The 26,587-nt window shown below is 28.4% G+C and overlaps 1 protein-coding gene across 1 annotated transcript in view; it reads left to right on the top strand.

The window, feature by feature from the left end:
* LOC136971598 (C-Maf-inducing protein-like) overlaps positions 1-26,587 on the top strand; it is a 52,021-nt gene that overhangs the window by 10,742 nt on the left and 14,692 nt on the right. The window contains exons 5-12 of the mRNA XM_067266064.1: positions 11,231-11,320; positions 11,434-11,541; positions 11,624-11,704; positions 11,818-11,921; positions 15,670-15,771; positions 15,843-15,926; positions 18,169-18,234; positions 19,731-19,757. Of these exons, the coding sequence (XP_067122165.1) occupies positions 11,231-11,320; positions 11,434-11,541; positions 11,624-11,704; positions 11,818-11,921; positions 15,670-15,771; positions 15,843-15,926; positions 18,169-18,234; positions 19,731-19,757 (662 nt within the window). The remainder of the gene's footprint in view (positions 1-11,230; positions 11,321-11,433; positions 11,542-11,623; positions 11,705-11,817; positions 11,922-15,669; positions 15,772-15,842; positions 15,927-18,168; positions 18,235-19,730; positions 19,758-26,587) is intronic.

Raw genomic sequence — 26,587 nt, forward strand, 5'->3', positions numbered from 1 at the left:
AATATTTGATTTTCTTAATTCCCTGAGTAGTTTAGAGCATTAATTGATTTAGAATTAAAACTTATTTTCTAATTATTTTTAATTTTAAATCTTATGATGATGATAAACTATTTCTTTCCTTTTTCCCTTTATTAATATTATATTTAAACTATTATTTTTCCATATTTTTTATGTCAGATTCAAATATTTTATAGTTGATGAGAGTAAAATAAAATTTTAATGAGAAACATATTCATCTGTCATTAAAATGTACATATTAGTTTCTCATGAAAGATAGATTATTTAAAATTAATCATAAACAAAATAATAATTTTAAGTTTTATATGAAAGATATTCTTATACAGTTCAGAACAGTACAAAATAAAAAAATACACCTTTTTCTAAACTCAAGAATCTTTAGATCAAATAATGCTAACAAAATCTTCAGTTCATAAAGTACTTTCAGAGTTCTTAGTCCTTACTCTGAGAATCTTAAAATATCAGTTAATCTTCAAACCATCGGAAGCTAGTTAAAAATTAAAACTAGAATCCAGTGATTCCATTAACTGACATTTTGAGATTCTGAGATGAAATCTAAATAATCTTAAAAGCATTTAATGAATTAAAAATACTTGACCAATAAAAGAGAGTTGTGTAAAGGATATAGTAGGATTATTGCTTTTCCTATGAGATTGGTAAATAAATTATCATATCCAACTTAAGGCCTTAATGATCAGTTAAGCTTGTAGATATTTACTTCAAAAAATAGATGAGACAAGATATAGTCAAGATCTGGATAAGTACATCCAGTTGTTGGCTACAACAGTTGGACATGCTTATTTGTGTGTTTCTAAGGATATGTTATTTTTAATTGTTTAAAGTTTTTATATTTTACACTGTATAATATTAGACTTATAATAATAATATGAACAGATTTTGATTTCAATTCTATACTACATTTATTTGATTTATAAATATGAATTTTGATGAGAGTATTTAATATGTTCAAATAATTGGTGAATATGCTACTCAGTACAGAAATAAAGAATTACCTTTATTTTAACAAGCTTAGGAAAAAAAAGTTAAAGAAATTAAATCTATTTCTCAGAAAATTAAAATTTCAATTGTCGTGTTGAATAGAAAAAGAAAATGTGTTTGTTAAATTCTTTTGTGACAGTTTACTATTTTTAGCATTTGACAAGTGTTGGCAGAAATTCTATTCAACTGTTCTTAACTTTAAAAAAGAAAAAAAAACCTATCCAAATAATTACTACAAAAATATTGAATAGAAAATTTGTAAAAATTAATTTAAAATGGAAAAAATAAGAAAATAAAAGAAAGATGTAAAAATGAGGGTTTAACTTGTAGTTTTAAGAAAAATAATTACATTGATTTTTATTAATATTTCATGATGTATTTACAATATATTAATAGTAAGAAAATCAACAAATTTTAGCAATATCATTATAATAATCTTTCTTGCTGTTTAACAGATTAATATAATCTTATTTGACTGTTCTTTGTGGGTAGATTTACAAGGGGAGCACTGTTCAAACATTGATGGAAAAAATTGAATTTTGAACAAAGATGCATATATATACAGGGTGGGCCAACGAAAACGAAACGGCAGAGTGTTCGTGTTCGTCCAAGCAAAGCGCTCAGACAGGTCGATTTTATTCTCGAGGGGACATCTTTTGCAATAAAGTTTTTGTGATTCTGAATACAACAGACAACAAAAAATTTTAAAAACTCATTTATTTTGTATTAAGTAAACAAGCATTTATTTCGAAAAAAATGTTTGTTTAGTTAATATTCAGAATCGCAAAAACTTTATTGCAAAAGATGTTCCCTCGAGAGTAAAATCGACCTGTCCGAGCGCTTTGCTTGGATGAACACGAACACTCTGCCGTTTCGTTTTCGCTGGCCCACCCTGTATATATTACAATTAATTATTTATTATTCTTATATATTCATATATATGAATAATTAGTTGACTTTTAATAAAAGCTTCTGAGATCAATGATTATTATCCTCATCCCATCTACCAGCCTTTATGTTGTGCCCCCAAAGAATGGGTTCTGTTTCCTTTCATTCTGTTCTAAAATAATATGAGAAAAAAATATGATATGATAAGCAAGACAGGTTTAGAATCGATGGAACAAAAGCAAAAAAGCGATAATTATTTGAAGATTTGTTTTCGGTACATTGTTTATCCTTAAATGCTTGGAAAAGCAATTGCGTATATTTCTGGAATTATGAATTTCTGTTAGTACCAATAGAATTACAAAATCAAATTATAGACAAATAAAGCCACTACTAGTTATACTGTTTATCAGTTACTAAATTAAGACTTTTCTGTAGAAGTGTATAGTTGTAATTGAAAAAATTTAGTGCCAAGTTAGTTGCATCCTTGTGACTATTTTTTCATTTATCTCGATTTGTGCACCTTATTATTCACTCTTCAGTATTACACAGTTCAGTTATTTTATAGGTAGAATTTCATATATTTTTATTGAAAACTGTTAACATAGAGCTTTGGTTTTGGTAAGTGATGACGAGGTTATTGCCTTTAGTTTTTATCAATAAAAATGAAGAATTACAAGAAAAAAAATTTATCAAATTAATCTAAATGAATAGCTTTTGAATCTTCAATATCATTTATTATTTCTGCTGATTACATAACTCTAATATCTTTATTATCTTAATAGAAAAAGACAAGTAAAAAAAGTAAGAAAAATATAAAAACAAAATGTGTTCCATTCTTTCTAATGAAGCTAAAATTTTTCTTTTGGAAAAATATTAGCTTTTTTGGAAAATAATGCCTGAAAAACGATGAATAAAAAGTATATAATCTTTTATTTATATATAATTAACGTTTGAGGTCACATTTAAAGGTTAATTTCAATAAAATTTTAATGTTAAATTTAATTGTAATTAGTTTAAAATCTACTTTTCATTAAATGTAAATGTATTTATTATCTGTTTATCAAAGGTTTCATAGAAATAGATGCTATGTTATTATTTAGTTTAAAAGAATAAAACATCATCATAAACAACGGAATAGTTTAAAACACTTAACACTTTTTAGTTTCCTTTATAGACCATCTTTTTAAGAATTCTGAAATATCAAATTCTAGAACATTGAACAATTATTTTGCTGTTTACGGTGATGTTTTATTCTTTGAAGGTTTGCTTAACTATAAATTACAAACTTTAAAAAATTCATACTCGAGTAAGGTTGTTATAAATTATGTCATTAAAATATTATTTCTTTTATTAAATTAATAAAATTATATGATTATATAAATTATTTCACAATTTTATATTTATGTTTTATAAATTTAAATTTCAAAGAGATATATGCATTATTTCAATGTGTGTTATCAGTCTTGAAATTCCAGGATTTGTGCCTATTTAATCCTGAGATTTCAGTTTTTAAATATGAATTTATAATAGATTGGTGCACAAAAGGTTTTAATATGTTAAGTCAAACTATTATAAGTGTATGTTTAAAGAATATTAAATCCAATTGTTAAGTTCGATATTCAATTCAACAAAATTGTAACACGTGTTCTTTCCCTTTGGTGTGTCCGGTCAGTGCTGATCAGAGTGGGTAGCAGTGTTGACCAGAGTGTGTAGCGGTGTAGCTGGTAAAGAACCAGTGTTGGGCTTTTATTAATTAATTGTCGGGTGCCTGAGTGTCGCTCGCTTGTGGAGTGCCAGAGTGTTACTCACTAGTGGAGAAATTAAAGTTCAAATTTGTTGTTGTGTTATAAATAATCTGTGTACTGTTTTAGACCATGTAAACGGGAACATTTTAAAACATTTTACACCAATTATCAGTGAATAATTTCAGGTAGAGAAAAATTTACAATTAAATTGTTTTAATTGGTTTACACAATTCACATTATGTAAACAAGCTGTTAAAAGCATTGTAGTCGAATACAATGCTTTTAACAGCTTGTTTGTTTTATATAGCACACTTTAATTAGGAATTCTACTAATTAGGATTATCAATAGTTTATTTTTCTCTTGTATTCTGAATAATTGAAAATCTGTACTGTATTTTATCTGTTATTTTTGTTTTATTGGTGTTATAATGAATATTTTACTTAAAAATATTAATTACGTTTTTTGACCTGTCATTAAAATATATTCTAAATTATTAATTAAAAGTATGTTTTTCAAAAACAAACTGCACATATGGTTTCTATATATAACTAGCTATATGTGACCAGTGTTGCTTGGGCTATTGAGATGGTGGGTATTGGTGAGGTTGGGTTGAGAGAGGTGATAAAAATAATGGTCTTAGTAACAAAAATGTACATTTAGTGACCTGAATATTTACAATAATGAGACTGTAAAATTGCAAAAAATTGCTCTGTGGCCTTTAGGAGTAGTTGGAGGTGGCAACTCCACAGTATTTTTTCTATGTCAAAGAATATTATTGTCAAATTTGGTGCATATGTTGAATGGTATAGATCCCTTTACCTTATAAGTTTTATTTCCTAAACACGAAGTTGAGTTAACATAAAAATCTGACTCTTCGTTCCCATTATAATCACTTGTTTGGTTTTTCACAATTATCTATTTTTCCGATTTGCGGTATTGTTTACAAGATTAGTTTATCATATACAATTAAAATACAGGGTAGAGTTCCTCGGAGGCTTGTCGTGCATTTGCCATCTTTTCCTAACTGTCGACTTGATTCCAATCCTGTTTCTTGTCTTCTGATGTTTCCATTATAAGATCCAGTCATAGTCGATTGCCTTCGCCTGCTTCTCCAAATGTGCCAAGAAGGAAAGAGAGCTCTACCATCAACCTTTATTCCTTATATATCCCCTGTTCCCCTACTGGGTTTATTGCCCCTCTAGGCCTAATGGGCAATGGAACATTCAGGAAATTTACAAACAAAAGGCTTTGGGTCCAATAATTGAATAATACAACAAAAAAAAAAAAAAATGACAAGTGATTGTCACAACCTAACACATCGCATATTTTGACTTTTATATGTAAAGTGATGTAATTTCCTAGTGAAAATAAAATTAACTTAGTAATATAAGTTAGTTTTAATAGGCACTGATTTCATAATAAATACTTTTAAAAATATCTTGTTAAAGATTGTTTAATTATTTGCAATATATTTTTAATTATTTTAAGTTGCAGGACATTATTGAATAAACGTAAACTCTTAATAATAATGAAACAGAATAGAAATTAGTTAAATTTTTAAAATATGAGATCACACGAATATTGCACAGCTTAGAGGGTTGAGTGATATATTATTGATCTCAGTTTATTGTAAGGATCAATTCTATACCAAATTTATCATTTTGTGTAGTAAGATAAAAATTTTGAATGGAAATCACATGACTTCTGGCCCAAACCAGAAGTTCATATATAATTAATTGGGGTCTTTCCATATTTGATCTTGATTTTATCTGTCTAACTCTATTTTTGAAATTAATGAAGGAGGAACAGACAGATGGACAACAGGGGAAATGTATAGATCTGCAATTTGAAAGTTGCAGCCCAATAACTTGTATGGTTGGACATAGTCTTAATAAAGACAGCAACTAATTTATACAGTATGTGTTTGTAGATTTCATTGCTTTCTTCTGTTTCCAATATGCTGATTTAATTTTTTAATAACATTTTAAAATCTAAACAGTTACTAATTTAATTATAAATTACTGATTCAAAGTAAGTAATTACTACTATAATATATAAATTATATGTTCTAAAAAAAGGAAGACAATATAGATTCAATCTTCATAAAAATAAATATATCTTTTATATCCTAAATCATTTTAAGAATGTTGTAATTATTTTTCATATAGTCATTTTATTTCTAATTCACTGTTAATTTTGCTGTTATGCAATTTTTTAAGTTTTGACATTATAAATTACTAGATTCATAAAATATAAATCTGTAGGGAAATGAAATTAGGTCAATAAATAACATTTCTAGGGAAATTTCTGCAATATTTTTGTGCAAGAATAATTAATATATAATACAATTACAGATTATATATATAAAGTTGCATTATATTGTTTTATATTGTATATAAAAATATACTTCTGGAATAATAGTTTATTTTGTATTATTATTGTCTGTCTGAAAATTATTTATAGATAAAAGAATTAAGTACCACGCATTCAATATTAATGAAACATAAAATGAAATATAACAAATTGTAGCCTAGTTTTTATCGGAATACGTTTTGAACTAATTAGATTTCTGATGCAAAGTACGCAATGAAATCAAAACTATAATTATATTTTTGAAAATTATAACTAGATTTACAGTTTTTAATCTACATAATAAAAAATTACTGTTTTTCATCAATGCTTACATTATATGAAAGCATTAGAATGTAGTACAACTAAATTTTCTTCTGAAAGGTGAAAAACCTAGTTGTTCCAAAGAACCATAGAGTAATGTTGGTGGCAGTAGAACATTCGTAGCAATAAAGTCTATGGGGAGAAATGAAGCAAATAGTGACTCACAAGCAGCTTCTGATACAGAGTGTATGGCTCTGTTCTCTATGTTAGAAGCAGCTGATTTATAAACACCTGGCTGTAGGTATATAAGCATATCCACTTTTGTAGAGAAAAAATAAAATAGTTGACACATTCTTACATTAATACCAGCTCAAACATTACACTGTTAACAAGATGCTTGTTCGTGGATTGGGCAGAGGCTTATATTCAAAAAAATCTGGATTTTGTGCAAACAGTGTTGCAAGAAATGTATTGAAACATATCAAGATCTTGTTTGCCGGGATGGAATCGCCGAACAAAATTTGGATCATCTTATGTTCCAGAAATACTTCTAAATTGTAATAGAATCATTCTAAGGATTGAACACAAGCTTGTACCAAAGTCGAAGAATGATATGTCAAAGGATTATTTCCAGAGAAAGTTAGCATTGTTAATGCATTCTAAGAAAAACATCATATCACTGCAAACATCAAGAAAGCCAAGAGGTTCCTAAATGACAATGCTTTAGTCCTGAATAGAGCAGATAACCACAAAGATTTACTCCTTATGAAATGAGAGACTAACATTTGAGCCATTAACTATATTTTAGAAATAGAAGTGTCTCAGCTCCAGATAATTAAATAATTCAAATAATCTAATAAGGATTATTAATTAATATATATATTACAGTAGAGAGTCGTTAATCCGAACCCCGGTAATCCAAATCACCGGTTATCTGAACGATTTTCAGTTGGACTGTGTCATACTGAATCGAACATTTTTGATACTAGATTTACTTCTAAAGTATAATTTTCATGTTTTTATATTCTTCAATATATTTATTTTGTTTGTACAAAATAAAGAAATAATTTTTAACGATACAATAGCCTCAATTATTATTATAAAAATTTTCGTTAGGCTTAAAATTGTCGAAAATTCAACATGGAGCGACACGCAACAGAGAAAAATTTGAACATCGGACAGGTTAATATATTTTTTTGTACATAATCGGTAATCGGAACAAATCACTAATCCGAACAACCCCAGTCTCCATTTGATTCGGATTAACGACTCTCTACTGTATATATATATATATATATATATATATATATATAAAGTAGTCCTGTTTTGCAAATGCTTTGCAGTCTTTATATATTTTTATATTATTTGTAATATTTACTAAATTTGTAAATTTTAAAATTTTTGAGTAAGATACAAATTACAAATATATGGTATTTCTAAAATTTTTTAGCCAAACTTTTTGAACATGTTCTACAATGAACACAATGAAAAAAAATATCATAAAACACAGGGCTAGAAAAACTTCTATATGCTGTAGTACATTTTTAGAGTATAAACTAAGATACAAGAGTAACTTTCTTATTCATGTACTGATGCATGCTTAGAAAGTATGATCTATGCAACTTTATATTATTTACATGTTTTTAATATTGTACAAGAATACAAATGTTTGAGACAATTGAGACATTCAATCTGAATGATACTTCCTTTTGAGTCTCGGAACAGTATCGAGAAATAAATGAAACCTATATTTGGTTTCATTTATTATTTTTTTTAATACTATCTTTGTATCTAAAACCAGATTTCCTTGGATTATATTTTGGCTAGACTTTAGAACAAAGTAATTTGGTCTAAAAGTATATGATTAGGCTACTCTCTTGTACCAATATTAATAATAATGTTAATTTTGAAAATTAATTTTATAATTTGGGACATTTTGGGAGAAAATAACAGCCCAAAGTATGACTTGAATCTGCTGCTACTTTGCCTATTGTGCAACTATGTTACCAGTTACACTATGCAGACTTCTAATTTTTGTTTTCAAGTTTATTAATTTGAATTATATAAATTTGCAAGTTAATTATCATGATGACTAAGGATTAATATTGCCAACTATCCTGCACTGAACTGTAATGTCATTCCATTCTTCTTTTGAGTACAATTTTAATTTTGTTTTTGTTTAATTTTACTTCATTATTTCTGAAATATTACCTGCAGACAATATTCCAATACTTTCTCTTATTCTAAAGTAATAGTTTTCCTTTTATCACTCAGAGTTACAGAAAGACAGATATTATTATTAATTAGTGTTGGATAAGGAGATAAAATTTAGGAACTCAGTTTGGATGGTGTGCAACAGTTAGAAATAATTTTAACAATGCATTTAAAACCCTATTTATTGTCTGTTTAGTTTATAATATACTGTTAGTCAAGAAATATCTATTTATAGCAAAGTAGTTTGTTATGTCCTCTATTGTATGTTGTCCATACAATGTTCCTTTTTTTTTTTGTCTACAGGATAGTTAGCAACTTGACTGGGTATGTATGTCTTTATACTAAGGTGGCTGGCATTGCGCCAGCTTGACCAATAATTTTAAATCAAGGCCAGCAATCGGTAAAAATATTTAACTGTCAGAAAAACAGTTTAAAATATAAACAAAATTATATTTTAATTTAAATAAATATTATATAAAATTATTTTTAATATTCAGTAAGTTTGCTTAAAATGATAAAATGACTTTCTCATTATAATCATGAAAGTTTTTGTTCTGATTCATAAATGACGACATAGTATGTTAAGTTTTCAAATGCAATTCATGTAAAAAAAAAAATAAAATATCGAGTGTTATTAAATTGAATACTAAATATGATTTTAAAGTTGTCCAAAAAATTGCTAAAATGTGATTAGTTGTTCATTAAATTGATCAAATTTTAAATTTTGTTCTTCTCACTTACCTTCTCCTGGTCATCACACTTGGCAGGCAAAGCCAGTTTCCGAACATGGCAACCCTATTTCACATCCATGCATGGTATATTATATAACAGTCTAATCAGATATCTTTAAGAAATCTGGCTTTAGATTTCTTATTTAATTATAAAGATTCAAACTTGATTGTTTTAAGCAGGATAATTGAAATAAACTAGCAATGAGTTGCTCAACTTTCCTGGCAACATTTAAAATTTTGGTGGTATAATCTGTTATCATATTTTTATTAAAAAAATTTATATTTTAACTATTATAAAATGGCAAAAACCTTAATTTTAGGGTAGGGATGAGTTTTATAAAAAAATTGTAAATGCTAATAACGAGTAAAATTGTCATTAAGTTCAACCTTAATGAAGATACACATGATCTCCATCGTCTCCCCACCCCTCAATCTTTAACCACCAAAATTTAATGATTTTGGTGGTTAAAGGTTGAGGGATAAAAACAAACCTCCCTGCAAAATTTCAGACATTTTCGACAAAGAGCACAGAAGTTATTAAGCTTCAAATAGGGTGAACAAAATCATGCCCCCCACACACAAACACAAACACACAAACATGCATCCATACATACAGAAATTACCCCTGAATTTTTTTGCGTTTCTTGACATTTCAACGTGTCCTAAGTCCAAAAATGTAAAAATCTTGGGGGGGTCATTTTTTGCCAGATTGCCATACTTTCCTTCTGTTATAACAGTTAGGAAATTAAACATCATTTCTGTATTAGACTTTTACTAATATAGAAAACAAAATGAAAATAAAGTACAGTTTAAATGAAACATAAATAAAGATATTTTTGAATTCATTTTTTAAGACTTTGTCATTGAAAAGCAAATATTTAATTGGAATATTTTATATAGAACAAATTTGATTGTTGATTGTTCATTCTTATGATAAAGCTGAGATGAGAGGATAATGAGATAAGACTAAAGTAAAGTATAATTATAGTAGTTTTGTTAGTCACTTGTTTTGAAAAAGTTACGTACAAATTTCTGAATAGTATGGATGATATAATGTTTTCATCTTTCCAATACCGAATTAGCTGATATTTATTTTATTTATGTTTGAACAAATGGAAACTGCCAAGAAGTTTAATAATAAGTTTAAGTGATATTTTTTGACATGCAAAAACTATTATTATGCATTAGTGTCTATAGAAGATAACTTCATATTCATTTTCATTTGCATCTATATATTAGGATGAATAGACATGGGAACACCTATAAAGAAGAAATATTAGATATACTAACAGAAGATCCTAGAATATTTTCAGTACTAACACCCAACGGCCAATTGTAGTAGCAGTTTTTTGAGGAGTATCTACCTGTATTGCTAGAAGATATGCTATTAACTACATACCGTCAAATATAGTTCATGCAGGATGAAGTGTTACTATATTTTTACTTCCATATTTGAAACATTTTAATCATATATCCTCACTATCATTGGATTGATGAAATAAATGATCTACACAATCTCCCAATTTGAATCTGTTGGATTTCTTTATATAGGGTTAGTTTAAATTGATGTTCATGGTATTCTATTGAACAAACTCAAAGCTTGTATTTTAATAGAACATGCTGTTACTCAGAAAAATCAATGCTATGGCAATCAGTCCTATGGTTATGGGATTGGATTTTTTTATCAAAATAGATTGTAGAACACTTTTTCCAAACTGGCAACACATCCAAACAGTAAGTGGGAGTTGCGGGTTTGAGTCTCATTCCGAGCCAATTCTTTTTATCCAGAATATTATAATTTATTTTATAAATATTAATTTAATTATAATTATTAAATTTAATAAGAAATTGGATCTAATTCCTACCCTAGTACCAAATTACTTAGAATTTAATTATTAATGGTATCTGAAAAATAGTTTGATTCATTATGGTGATTGTTTGGCTTGGACATTTCCAAACATTGGTCAAACATTTTAAAATATTGTATATGACATTTTTAAAATAGTTATATATCATTACAGAATCTTGTTGAATTATCTTTAACAACTCCATTGCAAGATGAATGTATTTATCAAACTCCTTTGGAAATTATTTCTAAATGTTTACAGAAAGTAAGTATAATCTTCATTTTATATATTTACTGCAAATAAGTAGCATCTTTAATATATTATTAAATTTTAATAAAATATATGAATTTGTAAGGTATTAAATTATTTTTATCTAGGATGAAATGTGGATGTCAAAATATTTGACAGAAGAAACTATTACAGTAATTTCACCATTATTAGAACGTGTAACTCCCACTTCAGAAATATGTGATTTCTTATGTAAAGTATGTTCTATTTTGTAATTAAATTATTATTTTATTAATTCTTATTAAGATGTAATAAACAATATTTTTGAATTTTGTATAGTATTGTCAAGTAAATCCTCGATCCAGTATAGTGTTAGATTTATTCACTCCTGTTGTTCAGAGGATTTTAAAACATAACATGGTATGTATTTATTAATGTTTAAATAGATATACATGCATACATGTCATTTTTATTTAGTAAAATAATAATATTATTTCCCTGTCTTTCTTGATGTAAATCAAAAATTGATACAGGACTTTGGAAAGTATCCAAAGACTCGAGTATTTGTTCAAGATTATATTCAAGCTTTAAGTTGCCAAAATGATGGTCAAAAAGTTGTTGTGGATTTCCTCAATAGGTAATTTGTTGTTTTACATATATCATATCATGCATGAAAGTTATATATAACAAGGAAGATAGAAGTAACTGAATATATAAACCAGTTCATATAAATTTTCATTTTAAGCATACTTTTTATTCTGCTATTTTATTTCAAGTAAATGAATTATTAAAAATTATTTTTTTTAGACTTATGTATCAATAAAAACTTTTGTAATATTAATGAAAATAAGTAAGAGGAAAATATCCACATTAAGAAACAATTTGTAAAAAGCCATAATTAGTAATTAAATATACTTCATTTTGTTAAAAAATAAAGTATATTTAATTTAATACAATTTTAGTTTAACAAATTTAACAAAATGTTAACATTAAACATATGTATATGTAGCCAAATACTCTGCTTTTGTGCCACAAACCTAGTATTTTGAATTACTTCACAATGTCTTGTTTTTATATTTTCAAAAATTCTTTCTAAATAACAGTAATTACATGCAGTGGTGATATTTGAAATAGTTAACAAAGGGTTTGCTAGCAGAAAATTTTTCCCTGACAATCACCGACAAACGAAATGGACGTTTTGGCTAGAAATAAATACAATACCTTTTCTTGTGATGTATCTAATAATCAGTGGCGTATTTGAAACGTAACGAGCTCTGGGCGAAGACCAGGTAACACCTTTTTTTTTTCTTTTAAGGCAGAGAAATTTTTTACCCCAAATGGCACTGCTGATAATAGACAGATGTCATCATCTCTCGAAATACAATATCCTTTTTATTTTGCTGTCCATAGCCCGACACATGTTCCACAGCCATCTTGTATTATCTCGCGCACGTGAGATTGTGGGATCTCTCTTATGACTGGATCTAGTTTCAAGAATTCTCTTGAATTGATCGCGATTAAACCTCGTTTCAGTCGAGAGAGATCACACCAAGACATAGTCCCCGACCTTGCTCACAATATAGATTGAAATGCTCGGTGCGAACGGGGTATAAGGCTCTAGTTTAGTAGTATTACAGAGTATAATATGTATATTTTAATATATTTTTTTAAAAAAACAAAACCACTGAGAAATGTTCCATGTGTTTAACAAGGTTTGGAAAACTGAAAATTTTAACAACGGGTTCAGGCGAACCTATGCGAACCCGCTGAATATCACCACTGGTTACATGTATGGAGATAAAATGTTTATTTTACTATTAATTAAGAAAAATAAATGAATAATAATAAGGATAAGTGAAATAAGAATTCATGAGATAAACCAAAGTTTTCTAACTTTTATAATCAAATAACTATAAGTAGTTTGGGAAAAACTATAATAAGAGTTATTAGTAAGATAAAAACAAATGATTTCGGTATGCAGATAAGCAGATTGCTCTTCAAATCAAACTACAAACTGATGTTATATAGGCACCTATGGTAAACTTTGATGCCTTATACAATATAAAATATTTGAATTTTTTGAAATTTTAAGATTTCAGTGTGCATGGAAATATATAAAAAATATAGATATATATACATATGACATAGGCTGTTTCCCCCCTCAAGCTTCGATGGTCCATAAAACAAAGACAAGTGTAAATAACAAAATGAATTTATTACCAAAAGTCAGGTACAAACATGGTTACTTTTCAGCATAATCACTGTGAAGATTGAGGCATTTGTCATATCTGTGGATGAGCTTTTCCATTCCCCTGTCACAGAATGTTGCTGCCAATGACTTAAAATGGGCCTTAATGTTGTTTTGAAGATTATCATTAGTCTCAAACCTCTGCCTGCTAGCCACATTTTCAGTTCAAGAAAGAGGTGGAAGTCACTCGGTGTAAATTGGGGCTATATGCTGGGTGTTTAAAGGTTGTGAAGACGTCCACCTTTCAGACTTCCACCTCTTTCTTGAACTGAAAATGTGGCTAGCAGGCAGAGGTTTGAGACTAATGATAATCTTCAAAACAACATTAGGGCCCATTTTAAGTCATTGGCAGCAACATTCTGTGACAGGGGGATGGAAAAGCTCATCCACAGATATGACAAATGCCTCAATATTCACAGTGATTATGTCAGAAAGTAACCATGTTTGTTATTTTCTGACATTTATCATTACAATTTGAAAATAAGTTTGAATTTGTAATTTTTACTTACAAGTTGGGAAGTATTGTTAAGAAAGGCAGAGGGGTGTCAAAGGAAATAAAATTACAAAAAAAGGTTATGAAAACGTTAAAGATTCGCATAATTCACAACGTTTTTATGATAATGTGCTTATATTCATTTCTGTAATATAACTGTTATGATGTGTTTGATTTGCTACCAGAAAAATAGAAAATACCCTCTAGAAATAGATCCAGAAATTAGTGCCCCTCCTAAGTGGGGCTCCATTTTTCTGGAGAGCCTTACGCTGATCCTTTTATAAATTATTTTAATAAATGTAGAATTCTTGACTTCATATACAATTTATTTTTAAATTAAAGTGAAATTCCCTTTTATCTAAAATTATTTTTCAAACTCACATTATCAAACAATCATAATTTTATAACAGTTGAAGTTTAAAATGAATTTTTTCAGTTTTATTTTTTCAGTTATGACATCAGCTAAAAAGCATGTGTAATGCAAAAATATAACCATACTTTGTCATTGTCAATAAATTTTTTATGATGCAAATAAACTAAATCATAGTTAGAATTCTTGATCCCAAGTTAGTAATACAAAAAAAATTTTATAAATGATTCTAAAAATGACATTTATCAATGACAGATGCAGACAAAACCATATTACTGTTGAGACAATACAACACATAAAAATTAAATTTTATGCTCAGATAAAGTACAAATATAAATAAAATTAGCCAAACTTGCTCAAGAAATACATACAAATGATAACTTTCTTCAAAATTACAAATACCCTCGTGTTTTAGAGAGTAGAGAGTATATATATATATCTGAAGAAATACAAAATTTAAAGTTATACTTTGTGATAAGTCAGCTATTAAAATAATTGATAAAGAGCATAATATATCATTAATATAGCTATTAACTAAGGAAGTATATAATAAAATTTACAGAACATTCATAACTTGCAAGTATATAAAAATCATAGATCAATTATAACTATACAATCAGTAGATTTTATAAACCATCTTTGTCATTGATTATTACTGACTCCAGAATACTACTTAATATTAATAAAATGAACATACTTTGAATTCAAAAGTAAACATTTCACTTTGCTCTCTATTGTGAACAACTGAAAATGATAACTGTAATGTTATCAAAAGTTAATTGCAAAGTATATATGTTTTTAACAACTGTGCATTAATTTTCTTTTAAAATCTATTAACACAATAGACAGTTTTAAAATATGTACCAAATCATTACCGAATGTATGTTGTTATTTTTACTACTAAATATATCTATTATTATTTGTTTAAAATATTTTTATTTAATTATGAAAGATAGTAACTGTAGGCAAATTTGTAAGAAAGTTTCTATATTTAAACATCAAATAACTAATGTTCTATGTTTACTACTACACATCATTGCAAAAACTTTTATAATAGCATATATTAAATTAATTTGTGATTAGAATAGGAATCTTTTTTTTAAATATCTTAATATTGTTTCTTATCATTATTATATATATTGTAAATATTTTATTTTATATGATTTTAAAATGAATTTATTATTAATTTTTAAATCTATTGTTAATTTTATCAAACTCTAAAATTTTAATAAAACATTATTAATAACATTTTATAATTAAATTTGAATTTGTAGCATGCATGGATTACCAAGTACGTGTCCACATCCTCGTGTTTTACCAAATCTAGTTTCAATTTGTCTGGCTGCTATTTATTCCTTATTTGAGGAGAAGAGAAAGTAAATATACTTCACTTCAGAACTAATTAAAATATATATTCACATTTAAAAATTTTAAATTTTCTATTTAGCCTTCAAACAATGAATAAAATTGATCATAGTTCATCTGAATGGAATTCTAGACTTGACTGTTTTGTGGCTATATTTGTTACCATGTAAGTGTATAATTCATTAATGAACTATAATTTTTCTGTAATCAGTAAATGATAAGCAATTTTATATAATATTTTGAATAAATAATAAAAGAATGTGTTTTGTTATAAACATATTAATAACATTGTTAATGTTCATTTGAAAATGTTAAAATAAAAAATATTTTGGGCAAAATAAAGTATTATATTCATATTCATAATGATGTGATAAACAAAATCAAAACATCTTTCGTGAGAATTTGCTAAAAAGAATCAAATCCAAACCTTATTGAAGATGTTTTTATAATTATAAAAGCCTAATTTTAGCAACTAACTTTTATGTATTTTAATTTAATTGTAAAAATTTACAAAATATAGTTATTTAATTGATGCAGTAATTAGAATAATTAACTAGCATTCATTGTTTAAAGAAAAAGAATCTAACAAAAATACTCTTAACTAATTTTTTTGAATTTTTAATATCACTCATTTTGACCAGTAAAATTGAATAGATCAGTTTTCAGTCCGATAATTCTTCTTTTATTAACTGTACTATATGATTTTTAAGATTTCCACATACAGGCAGCCCATGAGTTTTAGACAACTCATTTTGTAAATAGAAAATCCTTTGATTTCCTTAACTTGCCTTTTTTATTCCAAATTCGGAATTTTTTATATTCTCAGCCAACAAGCAAAAAATTTTGTGTTATTGTGTGGTGATACATTTTGCCAGATTCATTTCATTAATACTAAAAATTACTCATGAAAATTAATTTTTATTCTGTTTTATGTTTAATCTACAGTTTTAATGTTTAAGCTGGTTTTATGCATTGTAAGATTTTAACTATTAAAAAAAAAAAAAAAAGAAAAGCAAAACTCCCTATTGTAATAAGAGGTTTTACAATTTTTTCTTTTAGCTTTCTGGGAACAGAACTTCTTTTATAACATGCAACTCTATATTGTATGATTTTGCGTACATTTTTAGGAATGCAAAAAGCTCTAGTGCGTATTTAAAAATTTGTAATTATTTTTATTCATAAAATTAATTTAAAAAAATATTTTTTCTGAACATATATTTTCAGGGGTTTAGTAGAGAATTGTCATCATTATATTGCATTAAAGCATTTTTTTCAAGGATTTTCATGGTATTACTAATGTTTCTAATGGAATTAGTTTTATGCCAATAATGCTTTTAAACTCTGAGAATGCTACCAGTATTGTGTTTTTATTTAAAAAAATCTGTGCTTACTAAATGTTAAATTCATTAGTTTATGGGAAGAAAACCATAAGAGTATCTTTAAATTAATTTTTTAATGACACAATAATATTTTTGGTTCATGATTGTATCAATATGACAAAACAAATGATTTGTGATTTTAACTGGTTTAAGAATTACTGAATACATCTTTTAGTTGAAAGAGTGTTTCAATTGCAAGAGTTCAAGCAGATCATGAAATTGAGATTTGAAGATTTTGTTTGAAAACAATATTGTTAAAAATGTTAAGTTTTTTATTATTTATTCTTTAAAAATAATTATTTTTTGTCCATACATTATTTTGTTCATGTTATAGTGTGTCTATAGCAATTATATTTTAACGTCTAGTAATTTTGTTATACTTCCAAAATTTAGAAACATCTTTCGAGGGAAATTGCATTAAATGATGGAGCTGAATATTTTAATAATACGTATATTAGTTTTTAATTATTTTATTATATTTTCCATGCATTTTATTAAAAATCAATGTTATTGTATAACAAAGGTGTACAAATAAAGAAATTCCAGTTTTTTATTTTTTGTTATTAACCTTGAAAAATAATATCAGTGTGACAAATTTGAGTTAATTTAAGCTCACAATATCAACGGTTCTGATATATCAAATTACATAACTCATCTATTTTCATATTTAATTTTCGAGATTACTCTGATCTACGTGTGCTCATTGCATAATGAAATAGGATTGGGTGATATTCTTTTATAATTGAAAAGTTAAAAGTGTCTAAGTGCCAAAAGTTTATTTTTTATGTAGGAAATTGAGAAAAACACTGCTCATTCTTGGGTACTGAGAGTTATTGCAATCTCTGGAGAACTATTCATGTACAATTAGGCATACAGATTTTTAAAAATTTTATGCTTGGTTTGTACATCATTTCACAACAATTACATTAATTTTGATTTTTTTTTTTTTTTTTTGGCACTTTTGATTTTCAACTCTTCAATTGATGCGAGCCCTACATATCATTAAATTCCTATTTTACATGTTTTTAGATCGACCTTTGAAGATTGGAGAAAAAGTTTGTCTCAGCTAATACAGTCAATTCCTTTTCCTGATGAGTAAGTAATTATTTTAATTTAATTACCTTAAATGTATATTGTTTATAAATCAATTAGATCATATGACAAAATTTTCAAAATAAGCTTTAATTTTTGTAGATTCGATTTATATAGTAAAATTTTAAATTTATACATATTTTAAAAATATAAATCATAACAGAAATAATTATGAAATACTAATTTACTTAATATAAAAAATTCTATGTTAAATTTATTTATCAAAATAATTTACAAATAAAATTCTAAATTTTTAAAAATATTGTATATAATATTAATATAACAAAACTTTTTAATCTCAAAATTCTGTTATTGATAATTGAATACTTGATGACAAATTTTATGGCAGTTTATTTTTGGAGTATCTAAAATTATCCGAGTTATCAAATATTTTAAAGTTTATTTGCTTAACGTTTCTTCGGTAATCGCAAAATATGTTTCTTTTAAAATACTTAAATGTTATTTTAATCTACACTAAAAATTTTTTAGATTATAAGAAAATAAACTTAGCTAAAAAATAAATTGAAATAATTTTTAAAACTTTGAGACTGTACGCGTAGGTTTATTTAATTTAAAACTTTTTTAATGTATATTATCAAAAGTGTATTAGTTGAGAAAAATTTATTTATGTTATCTATTAACCAATGTAGCACACAGTTAATTTTGATATGAGCACAAAAATTCCTAAACTTTACAATCTATAATTTTTAAAAATATTTAATGGATATTTCTTTAATTTTGTTAATTAAATATGAATATTTACTGTATTTTAAAAGTCACTAACATAAATAAGTGTACGTTTAAAAAGATTTTTAGAATAGTTACATAAGCTGTATAGCAATTATAAATAATGCTTTTTTCTATCTAAAAAGCAATATAAATATTAATTTCCAATTAATAAACTTAACTATAATATTTTGATTTACAATAATTTATCTCTAAAATGATTAAAACCTCTAAAAAAATTAAATATTAGTTTTTTTAAATCATTTTTATATTTGAAGACATTTATGATTTTTAAAAAAATGGAACTTTTATATGCATTATAAAATCTTTCATTTGATGAAAATTTTAGTGATTTTTCTATAAATCTTGTCATTTTTCTTTTAAAAAATTAATATGTTATTTTACAATTAACTATTTTATTTCTGGATCTTTATACTATATATTTTAGAAATTCATTATTTTTATTTGTAAAATATTTTTGGTGTAACAAATTTCATCATTTAATAAGTGGAATATTATATTAACAAATGAATATTTAGTTATTAGAAAATTTAACAAATTTATAAAATTTTACAAACAAATATCTCAGATTTTTGTATAAAAATGTTTCTCTCTCAAACTGATGTAAATTATTTTTCATTTTATACATCATTTTCAGAATAAAGTTTGTTAAACTTTTTACATAGTATTTTATGGATAGTAATAGTTTATTTACTAACAGTTAATAAAGTCATATGTAAAAAGTATTGATATATATTTTTATTATTTTATAGTGCCTTGAATCATCAGCCATTTACAATGTAAGTATAACATTTTATATTATTAATTATATTTCAATAATACTTCATTAAATTATTTTGTATATTCTATAAATACAAAAAGTAAACATATTAAGTAAGCCTATTTGTATCATTTATAAATGATGTGTCAAATATGCTCGTGAGCCAGATTTGACCAGGAGGCCATAGTTTGGGCATCACTGAGATAAATAATAGCAATTAAATGTTATAAAATACAGATATAAATTTATAATGTACTGATAAAACTTTTAAGAATTAATTAGGATATTACTGTATTAATTAATACAATACACTGAATTTAACTTAATATACTGATTAATTTATTTAAAAATTGTTAGCTTATTGCAAAATATTTTTGCTATTATTAATTGATTTGATTACATTTACACATGTTTCATTCTTGTAATGAATTCCACAAATTCCTTGAACACATATGGTAGAAAATTAATTACACATAATTATATTATATATAATATATATATATATATATATATATATATATTTCAGCATTTTAAATATAATCACAGCAGATACAAAATAGCATAAAACATAACAGCTGTTTTAAGATTAAACATTTTTAAAGAACTATAAGACCTTTCATCAGTTATACAGTCGAGTCTGCATAAGTCAACACCCCAAGTGGAAGTGGAAATGTGTTGAGTTATCCGATGTGACGACTAAAGTGAAGTTGGAAAAAAACCACAAAACTACAATTAGGAAAATACAGTAGTGCATTAAACAGTAGTATAGACTTATAATACATTGTGTCCTCCATTTACAATTACTCCATAGATGAAAAACTGAAAAATTCGTTTAGTGTTTTGAGCACTTAACTGTCTCAACTTTCTTTTTCAACGATCACGAATGCCTTGAAAACATCATCTTTGCAATTGTCAATTGTTGGCAAGTAATGTCTAAGGATTCTTAATGCCTCTAGCATGAGAAAATGCAAAATTGGATTCTGATGTGACATTGATGTAGGTTGTATATTTTCTTTTTGTTTATCTGTTGTTATTTTATACATAAAAATACATAAAATGTTAAGGCATTTTTATTCATATGTATGTATGTATATATATATATATATATTAATAAATAAATCGTTTCCCCCTCCTGAAAAAAAATGAGTTTGCACCACACGGAGTGAATTCATTTTTTCAGGAGGGGGTGCGACTTATTGGAGTATGGGACAGCAAAAGTATGTCGACTTATCCAGTAGTGATGAGTTAAACCATGTCAAGTAAACTGCAGTTTTTTAACATTAATGCCTATGTAAGTAGGCCAGGACCACAGAAACTGACTACTTAACCGATAGTGTTGAGTTATCCGGGTTACGACTTATGCGGAGTCGACTGTATTTTCATAGACATGTTGTAAACTATTAACAAATATTTTTTTGATCAAATGAATAAAATATGTGATTTAAAAAAATATATTTTAATTTACATATACATTAATTAATTGACATAAAATATGCAAATTAAATGACATTATTATTGTACAGAGTGGGTCAGTAGGCTAAATGCACCTCAACCTAAAAGGTCCATTGTGTACCCCATGAGAAATTGCTTCAGAAATCTGATCACTTTAAAAAAAAGCAGTAGATTTCTGAAAGAAAGCCAAGGGACCTCATTAGGGCTCAACAAAGTGGAATCCAAATGAACAAATCTACTTGATCAAAGATCTCTACACTCACAAATGAGATACATAAAAGCAGCAAAAAGCTGAGGAGTAAAGTTTCAGTCAGCACAGATGTTTAAGAAAGAGATCAAAACTAATCACAACACTTACCAAAATGTGAACATGATATCTGTCAAAAGTTAAAAGATCCTTAGTTTGCTCTTTTAGCAGATTCAGCAAAAATGTTTTGCTCTACTTTAAACCAGGAGTTAACCTCTACTATTTAGAATGATTGGAGGTACTGCATTCTTTGACAGCTTTATAAAAAGTATTATAAGAAATACTGAGAGCTGGTTTGGGTCCTACAATGGGAAATGAAGCTTCCTGTTTGGCCAGTAATTTAAATTACATACATTTCAGTTTGACTTTATTACTCTTACTATTTTTTTTAATTATTATAATATAGATTGTTATAAAAAATGTGTATATATTGTATATTTTAGTTTAAATTTGTCCTAGTTATTTATAACTCTGTATATACCTGATGTTATCTCCATTTAAAAAAATAATAATAATAATCATCTAAATATTAAAAAATTACAAAGCAGTTACTTTTATAAAATATCAAGATTTTTATAAACATTATTAAAGATTTTATGCTTTATAAATATTTTTTGTAGAAATCTTAAGAAAACATTATAAAACTTTATTATAAAAAAATTAATATACAAAACAAGCACTTAATAATAATAATAATAATAATAATAATAATAATAATAATAATAATAATAATAATAACTAATAATAACTCTCCAGGGTCACCACCTGGTCGTGGTGGGAGAGCCCAGTAATTTTACTGATCCATAGGGCAATGCAGGCTGGAGCATAAGCTCCTGGTAGGGACACCCATGCCAGTAAGGTCTATGGGGAGAAATGAAGCTAAGAGTGACCACGCCCACATTCTGTGGAGATATTCATCATGGTAATAACTAGATCAAAGTGTGATACCGGCTCGGACGTCGCCCGGGTTAACAAGGTCCGCGTTCGTGGGTTAGGCAGAGGCTCACGTTCGAAAAATAGGTCACAGTCTCCCTTGGTTACCGGTGGCGAAAGCAGCACCGGCCCAAGCATGGCTACTGCAATGCCCTCAACAGATGTGAGGAACCAACCCAGCCTTGGTGTTTCTGTGGCAATGCATCCACAGACCACAAAGGCCGGAAAACCACGCCAACGGATGAAATGGACAGTAGAAATGAACGAGTTTATCATCCGTAATTATTACACCATCACAAAACTCGAAACAAACATGACAGCATACAGACAACAACTACACCATAGATTCACGCAACAGTATCCTCATCTCACTGTCACCAAACAAAGGGTTGTTGATCAAAAAAGAACAATTATACACAACAACCTTATTCCACAAACAACACTTGAACTTATCAAACAACAGGTTGCTGATCAAATACATCAACAGACAGAAACATCTAACATTAATGAAGATCATGTAACCTGTCAGGATAATCCAGCAACAAGCATTGATAATAACACACATACAACAATTACCACTAATGATACTACAGACACTTCTTCATCCATCACTGATAACATAGACATGGATTTAGTTAATACGCTCTCACTTATATTTCAGGAAACACTCACTAAATATACAGGTACAGATCCCACACAACGACCACGAATACCAAAAATCAACACGTCAAAGAAAGTAGGAAAAACACTAAATTATGTAAACACTCACTTACTACCACACTACATTCATTCAATTTCTACACTCGCAGACATTCATACATTAGTTTATGCTGGGGCAGTTACAGTAGTGACACACCATGGACTGAAAGTACAATCACAGACAAATACACAGAAAACACAATACTATCACAAGCCTGCCTGGCAGAGAAGAATAGAAACACAAATAAATGACATTAGACAGCAATTAGGCAGGCTAACACAATACACTAAAAACAACATAACACCCAAATTAAGGAAACAGCTCAAAAACATTTTCAAGAAAATAAAAACACACACAAAACATGAACATCACAACACACGCATTACAGAATACATTGATACACTAAAACAAAAACTTGCTGCCAAAGCACGTAGACTCAAACGATACAAAACATGTACACTACGAAAACAACAAAATAAATTATTTACAAACAATGAAAAACTCTTTTACAGACAAATTAATAACAAAGCAAACACTGATACACAGCACAGTGGCACACCAACAGAAGAAGAACTCACAACATATTGGTCTTCTCTTTGGTCCAGTGCTGTCACGCACAATGCTGAAGCAGGCTGGATCGAGGAGGAGAACAAAAACTTGCACAACATACCAACTATGCCCTGTGTTGAAATAAACATACATGATTTCCAATACACTGTTAACAGAACACACAACTGGAAGACACCTGGTGTAGACAACATTCACAATTTCTGGTACAAAAAGTTCACATCACTGCACCAGGAACTAGCTAAACATCTAACACACATCATCATCAATCCACAAGACATGCCAAATTTTCTTACTCAGGGCATCACCTACATGAAACCTAAAAACAACAATACCACAGACCCCACACAATACAGACCAATTACATGTCTTCCAACACTCTACAAATTATTGACATCCTGTATTGCAAACAAAATATACAAACATGTTGAAGAACACGACATTCTAACAGAACAACAAAAAGGTTGTCGTAGAAACCACAGGGGATGCAAAGAACAGTTACTCATAGATTCAGTCATTCTACGGCAAGCACACAGACAACACAGAAACATACACATGGCATATATAGACTACAGAAAAGCATTCGATAGTGTTCCACACAGTTGGCTGCTACATATCCTACACATGTACAAAATACATCCATCACTCATTGCATTCTTTCAAAACACTATGCAGCACTGGAGAACAACACTACATCTCAGGGTTAGTAACACTTCCATACAAACAAACCAAATTTTTATTAGGCGAGGAATTTTTCAAGGAGATTCCTTGAGTCCTCTCTGGTTCTGCTTAGCCCTGAACCCATTATCCAACATGTTAAACAACACGCAATATGGTTACAATATTAGACACAAAAAAACAACACAGTTTACACTGTCACATCTCATGTACATGGATGACATAAAACTTTATGCATCCACACAAAAACAACTTCATCAACTCCTACAAATCACACATTCATACACCAAGGACATACAAATGGAATTTGGCCTAGATAAATGCAAAACAGTTCACATAGAAAAAGGAATCCTGAAGAAAGAAGATTTTGCACTTGGAAATGGAGACATTATTGAATCCATGGAAGAGGGTGAGTTCTACAAGTATTTAGGATTCCAACAGGCCAAACTAACAGAACATACACAAATAAAGCAAAGATTAATTAAAGAATACCAAAGTAGGTTAAATGCTATTCTCAGAACACAATTAAATGCAAAACACACAGTTAAAGCAATAAACACATATGTCATCCCAGTACTCACATATTCTTTTGGAGTTATACATTGGACTCACACAGATCTGGAGCAACTCCAAAGGAAAACAAGAACAACACTTACTAAGCATAAACAACATCATCCTAAATCCGCCACAGAAAGATTAACCCTTCCACGTAAAGATGGCGGACGTGGCCTGATTGACATAGTTAACCTTCACTACAAACAAATACAGTCACTGCGAGAGTTTTTCTACAAAAAACAAGAAACATCACAATTACATAAAGCAGTAACTCTAGCAGACTCGAATAACACACCATTAAACTTACACTCACATCATATGGACACAACACAACATATAAAAAGCATAGACACCATTAAGCAATCGTGGGCTCGAAAGGCACTCCATGGCAGGCATCCTTACGATCTGGCCCAGGATTTTGTTGACAAAACTGCGTCAAACAGCTGGTTAGCTCGGGGATGCCTCTTTGGGGAGACGGAAGGATTCATGATTGCCATACAGGATCAGGTCATAAATACTAAAAACTACAGAAAACACATACTCAAAGATGCAACACTCACAAATGACACATGCAGAAAATGTCACATCATGCCAGAAACTATACAACACATCACCTCTGGTTGCAAGCTCTTGGCACAAACAGATTATTTACACAGACATAATCAAGTAGCAAATATAATACACCAAGAGCTTGCAAGGAAACACAAATTAGTAGACATCCACGAACCATATTACAAATACATTCCACAGACAGTATTGGAAAACAACACGCACAAAATGTACTACGACAGAGCCATAATCACAGATAAAACAATTTACCACAACAGACCAGACATCACACTCATTGACAAACACAATAAAATCACATACATTATAGACATATCCATTCCAAACACTCACAATATACAAAACGCATGCACTGAAAAAATTAGCAAGTACACAGAACTCGCCCAGGAAATAAGGCATCTGTGGAGGATGGATAGGGTGCTTATTGTACCTGTTGTTCTCTCCTCTACAGGTGTCATACCACACACACTACACAAAAGCCTGGGCACATTAGAATTGAATAGAAACACATATATCACTCTACAGAAGGCCACTATATTGAATACATGTCATATTGTGAGAAAATTCCTGAATACAGACACACACACTGATACACTTCTTTAATTTCTGTTTTGGTTACTATGCCTTGACTTTGGTCCGGCATAGTACTTAGCCACCGGTGTTAACCGAGTATATCTAGCTTAACCCAACATAATAATAATAATAACTCTCCCGTGGTCACCACCTGGTCGTGGTGGGAGAGCCCAGTAATTTTACTGATCCATAGGGCAATGCAGGCTGGAGCACAAGCTCCTGGTAGGGACACCCATGCCAGTAAGGTCTATGGGGAGAAATGAAGCTAAGAGTGACCACACCCACATTCTGTGGAGATATTTATTATGGTAATAACTAGATCAAAGTGTGATACCGGCTCGGACGTCGCCCGGGTTAACAAGGTCCGCGTTCGTGGGTTAGGCAGAGGCTCACGTTCGAAAAATAGGCCACAGTCTCCCTTGGTTACCGGTGGCGAAAGCAGCACCGGCCCAAGCATGGCTACTGCAATGCCCTCAACAGATGTGAGGAACCAACCCAGCCTTGGTGTTTCTGTGGCAATGCATCCACAGACCACAAAGGCTGGAAAACCACGCCAACGGATGAAATGGACAGTAGA

The sequence above is a fragment of the Centruroides vittatus genome, unplaced genomic scaffold, assembly GCF_030686945.1.
Source record: "Centruroides vittatus isolate TY-2023 unplaced genomic scaffold, ASM3068694v2 contig_2634, whole genome shotgun sequence".
In the NCBI taxonomy this organism is placed as follows: Eukaryota; Metazoa; Arthropoda; class Arachnida; order Scorpiones; family Buthidae; genus Centruroides; species Centruroides vittatus.